Genomic DNA, 5904 nt, shown 5'->3' with positions numbered 1-5904 from the left:
GAGACACGTCCACAGAGACACAGAGACACGTCCACCGAGACACGGAGACACGTCCACAGAGACACAGAGACACGTCCACAGAGACTCGTCCACAGAGACACAGAGACATGTCCACAGAGACACAGACAGTAGCTGCGCTTCAGTTACCAATATGAACACATTTCTGTCAGTTTTCCATAAATGTCAATAAAACACAATTTCCTAATTTGTTTCTAGTAAATAAGAAACTAAATTAAAATCATTTCTAAATATTTTAGGTTTTTAATAATGTGATAAATATTAGAAATCACGCCGCGCCATCATCAAACTACTTCCTATTGTCTTCTTCTTTCTTTTATTGGCGGTTGGCAAATAGGTTTTGCAGTACTACTGCCCCCAACTGGTGAAGATCATGAACAACGTTCCTGTTTTCTTTGCATTATAAAAATTTTTGTTTCGATTAATTAAATTTATTTTCATAATTCGAATTTAGCAATTTTATGGTTAATAGAAACGCAGCTGCTGTAAACTCCAGTTTATTAGAGAAAAACATTTTAGCAAGAATCCAGATTATATTTCAAATAACATCATAAATTATGACACAAACAACAAACGTTACATTTTGTCAAACTTACCGATCGAAGTTTCATTTACTGTTAATCAGATCGGCTGGTTCAGTCGGGGTTCAAAGGAGCTCAGGGTTTCGGCTGGGTTCTGTTTTCTGGAAGTTTATTCCATATCTGTGGTGAATAGAAGCTGAATGCAGCTTCTCCATGTTCTGGTTCTGATGCAGAGCAGAACCAGAACCTCAGCGCTACTAGCGGCCATTACACAAATCCTCTGATTTTCTCTACAAACAAGTTGGCAGATTTATTATACACTGGCCTCCAGAAGGGGGCGCTGTCCTCCTCCGTCCTCCTCTGTCCTCTTATGTCCTCCTCCTCCCACCCAGCAGTGGGTCCTGACGCCTCCTCCTCTGTCCTCCTCTGTCCCTTGCAGTGCCGGCCTTCAAGGCCCCCAGGAACCTGCTGACCTCTGAACCCACTAAGACCAGCTTCAGGGTGTCCTGGGACCCGGCTCCGGGGGACGTGCGGGGCTACAGGGTGACCTTTCACCCCTCTGGGAACGACGTGGACCTGGGGGAGCTCATGGTCGGTCCGTACGACAACACGGTGGTTCTGGAGGAGCTCAGGTACGCTCACCTGCAGGTGTTTGGTTCTCTCTGGTCCGAAAGGCTCATAAGTATACATACAGGCTCTGACGTGTCCCGCTATGTAACTTTCATAACAAATATGATTTTACATCTTGGCCTGTTATGACAATAAATTCAGCTACACGATAAACAAGTTATTGCAATAAACGATAATATTGTTGTTTTGTGACCATTTTCCATTAATGACATAATAATTTTATTTTCAAAGATCAATAAACTTTAAGCTCTAATAAATATTTAACTGGAACTGGAAAACATTTTAAATATCCAGAATAAGTAAGCAAAAATGAAATAAATTATAGTCTATGTAAACAAGATTGTCGTTTTTGCTCTCTGCTAGTCTACAGCTAGCATGAATGCTAAGGGTGGTTAGCATAGCCACAGTTTTTCTGTAACAGTAAGCTGTTTCTCCTCCGTTAGCATATTTAGCAGCAACAGCATAAGTTTGATTGACAGCGCTAAGCCCCGCCTCCTGCCTCTGATTGGTTGTTTTTGTCCCAGGTCTTCAGAGAGCAGGTCAAACTGTCATGATGTGACGGTTTAATAAATATGTAGTTTTTAATAAACATTTCAAATGAAGAGACCTGCTTCCTCTTCGTCCATCAGAGGTCAGAGCTTTGGGATCATCTCTCTGTGTTCATGTTTCATTGTTCCACTTGTAATGATGCTGCCACCGCCGTGCCTTACAGCTACTCCTCTTTACTTTGACTACAAACATGTTTCCTGAAAGTTGATGATGTTTCATCTGGAGAAACGGTCGGCGGTCAGATGAGACGAACATCAAGCTGCTAGTCATCCTCGTGGTGAGGCTTGGTGGTGGCAGCATCATCCTGTGCAGGAACTGATTGGAATGCTGAAGAAGTGGGCCCAGCTGGTTCTGAACCCAAACAGTGGTTCTGATTGGGATGAAGGTCTTCCTGGAGCTCCGCCCCTTTCTGTCTGGGAACAGGAAGTGATGTCGTTTGTCTCCTGCAGGGCAGGAACCAAGTACTCTGTGGCTGTTTTCGGGATGTTTGACGGCGGCGTGAGCTCGCCGCTGGCCGGGGAGGAGAAAACCACGCTGATGGATGAACCGGAACCGCCGCCTCTGGATCCCTCTGGTAAAATCAGATCATCCTCATCACACCACTTCCTGTCAGAACCAGGCGCTGTCACTTGACTTCCTGTTTCTGGCCAGCTGCTGGGCAGCCCACGCTTTCCTGCAGTCGGGCCAATTGATGTCAGCGTGGTTTGGGGATTGCTGATTGAAACTTGGTGCAGATTTCAGGCTCTGCTTTCAGTTTACTTCAGAATAATCTGAAACGCTCTTTAACCCTAACCCTAGGGCTGCTAGGTTAGCATCGATCTGTGGCCTAAACAAAACATGTTCGTTACAGTTTTTGCACAGAATCATTCTTACATAGCAAGCTGTTTTAGGGTCTCTGTCTCTTTAAATCTAAAAGAGCTGCTGCTGGCCACGCCCCCAACTCAGTGTTTACATTCACCTAAAAATGGCTGCAAACATGTGCAATTTTACAACTGTACATCTTTGAAAAGCATTAGTGGAGCTTCCTGCACAACCACCCAGAAAGCAGCAAGTCAACAACAAAACTTGCTGCTTTTCCAGCAGCCATTGTATAGTGAATGTTGCGGTAAACTAGCTGACCAAACATAATGCAACCCAGGTTGGGTTGCTAGGTAACGGGCTGAACTCTCCTGGGGTTGCTAGGTAACGGGCTGTGTGACTCAGGAGGTTTTTGAAACGGCTCGTTTTCCAGAAACCAAAGAACGTGAACTCACTGCCAAAACGCAGCTGGGTGTTTTTTAGAAGCAGTTTAAACTAAAAAATGTGTAAAATGTGAATTTCGCGTAACAGACTGTAGACGTTCGGATGATCAGCTCATCCTGATCTTTCATGGAACAAACTGCTTCATCCGTTCAGCAAATGGTCCTCCCCTCATGAAAAATGACATATTTCCATATTTACGTTCCCTGAATATGGAACAAGCAGCTTTTGTTAACCTCCAGTTAATCTGGTCCAGAAGGTGAGCTGCTGCAGATGGAGGATTTTGTTTCTCAACACTCCTCATGTATGGAAACCCTGTAGGGCCAAAAAACATGCAGCATTTAATTTGTCTTTCACACGTAAAGTTTTTTAGCATTTATAACTTAAAGCCGATCACTGACGGTTGGTTTTCATCTGATCTATTTGTCAGATGAAAAAGCAAATCAAAATACTGCCCCTAGTGGCAGAAATTACAAAACAAAACCTTAAGGTTTAACAAAAACAGAAGTGTAATATAAAAATGCATTATTAAGCCTACCAATATGTTCACTCTTTATACTTCAGGTTGTATGTCAGCATTTCTTGAGCCACTATGTAAGATATTTATCTGGGTGTTTCACCTGCACAGGTTCATTAATTTACCTCATAATGTCTGCAGATATAAACCCTAAAGGAAGCATCCTGCTACATTCTGACTCACGAGGGACAAATATAAAAGCATGCCACACTTTTCAGATTTTTGTTAGTGGAAAATGCTGAAAATCATTAATTTTCTCTGTTTGACATCTCAGTTTATGTTTGCAGAGCATGTAGAAAAACTAAAGGAGTTTGTAAAAGTTTGTTTTTATTATTTAAAGTTTTTTTGTTTAATTCAGAATCGTTTCTGTCCTGACTGGACGTGTGTTTATGTGACGAGATGATCCCCAGACCGCTGGATCTGTACCAAGTTCCTGTCAGATGCTTCAGACCTGCTGCTGCTTTCAGGCCTACAGGAAACTGTGGGGTTGCTGGTTCTATTCCAGCAGCGCCTGCAGAGCGCCTGGTTCTGCAGGGCAGGGAGGCAGCGCTGTGTGTAACGCCGGGCGTCCGGCGGCGTGCCGTCCTGCAGAGGGACGAGCCGATGTTTTTCCTCTTGCAGGTCGCTGAAGGAGCGCCGAGCATTCGCCACTGCTGCAGGAAAACAACGCAGCCGACCTGCTGGACACACTGGATCTGCTGCAGCAACATGAACTGTCACTGCTGTTATATGATGTTACTGAAATGTCTGTAAAGTGATTGGTTGTGATTTGCAGCTTCTCTTCTTCTTCTTCTTCTTTTCTGTCGCTTCTCGTCATGTGAACCGATCCGACGTGGTGGAGCTCAGCAGGACACACAGTCATTAAAACCAGATCAGTTCAAAGCTTTTCTCACCTCTAATGAGACGATAATCAGCTGGAAAACCAACAAAGCAGAGGGAGGAACATAAACAGCAGACAGCCAGAATAAGTATTCACGCCCCACACCGGCCCTTTAAGCAGCTTTTCATTCCAACTTTAATCAAACACTTAAGACCTGAATTTATATCCAATGGTTCAAAAAATGCGAATTAATCAGAGTATCAATCTGAACATTTTCTGTAACTAGTGTCAACTTAGCTATGATGCTAATTAGCGACAGCAGGCACTTAAGGAATTAAATAAACGTTTCAGATTATTTTACTGATGTTTAACCAAAACCTTCGCATTGAGTTAAAATATGTATTTAAATATCTATTGATTTAGCGTCACTACAGTGTTTCAGTTGAATCCCTTCGCTTCACGCTCCCAGGAGCTCAAACTGAATATGAACATATATTGTTTTATATTGTTTTGATATTTGTCCTGCAGTGTTTCAGATACAGCTTACTGAAATCTGTCCTAGACACTTTTATCCCGTTTATTGGTAAAGAAAATATTGTATTTGGGCAGTTATATATAGATTATTTATGGAGATTACCGCCCATTGTTTCCAAGAAACATGTGTAGTTCACACTCCAACCACTAGATGGTGTCAGATCATGTCTAAAATCAGCCTTAGCATGAGAGGAAGAGGCGTCTGCCAAGATTTCTAGCTTCACTAACTAAACTGAAAAGAAGTTCCCAAACATCTGATTGAACAAATGTATCAGTCAGGAGAGGGTTACAAAAATCCCACAGCATTATTCACTCACTACCATGCAGTGAAGATAATTTAAACAGATCAGAGAGGAAACGTCTCATTAAAGACGAATGAAAATCTTTAGAATGATCCAACATGGCGGCTGAGATCCTCTGAGCTCCAGTTTTGGTAGTTGGACCGGCCGGTTCTGGTCGGCCCATGTGACGCCGGCCCGCCTCGTGTCTCTGCAGACAGCCAGTGCCGGACGTCGGCCAAGGCCGACATCGTCCTGCTGGTGGACGGCTCCTGGAGCATCGGACGCATCAACTTCAAAACCATCCGCAACTTCATCGCCCGCATGGTCGGCGTGTTCGACATCGGCCCCAATAACGTCCAGATCGGTAACCGTCCCTCGCTTTCACGCCGTCGTTTGAAGCTTAGCAACATTTCGGAGCAACATAATAATCCAAGTATAATCCCAGTATAATCCCAGAGTTCCTTCGGTTGGGTCAGCAGACGACCAATCATCAGGATGTTCAGTCGTTCAGTTAAAGACACTTTATTGATCCCAAAGGAAATGAAATGTAGCTGCTGCTGAAGCTTTACGGTTTCAGTTTGATGCTTCAACATTTCAGCAGCTTTTCAGACTAAAAGGTATTAAAAGAGCCGAAAGTCGTCTGCATAGAAACGCTCAGGGGTCAGGGGTGAGGGGTCACGGTGTCGTTAACTGATGGTTCTGTTTGTCCTGCAGCTCTGGCCCAGTACAGCGGTGACCCGAGAACCGAGTGGCACCTGAACGCACACCCGACCCGAGAGTCACTGCTGAACGCCG

The 5904-nt window shown here is 44.0% G+C and overlaps 1 protein-coding gene across 1 annotated transcript in view; it reads left to right on the top strand.

The window, feature by feature from the left end:
• Positions 1-5904, top strand: part of col12a1b (collagen, type XII, alpha 1b) — a 105837-nt gene that overhangs the window by 44826 nt on the left and 55107 nt on the right. Inside the window, exons 13-16 of the mRNA XM_016664328.1 lie at positions 979-1171; positions 2168-2292; positions 5324-5473; positions 5824-5904. Coding sequence (XP_016519814.1) covers positions 979-1171; positions 2168-2292; positions 5324-5473; positions 5824-5904 — 549 coding nt within the window. The remainder of the gene's footprint in view (positions 1-978; positions 1172-2167; positions 2293-5323; positions 5474-5823) is intronic.

Source organism: Poecilia formosa, unplaced genomic scaffold (assembly GCF_000485575.1).
Source record: "Poecilia formosa unplaced genomic scaffold, Poecilia_formosa-5.1.2 Scaffold480, whole genome shotgun sequence".
NCBI lineage: Eukaryota > Metazoa > Chordata > Actinopteri > Cyprinodontiformes > Poeciliidae > Poecilia > Poecilia formosa.
This window is presented reverse-complemented; position numbering and strand designations above follow the sequence as displayed.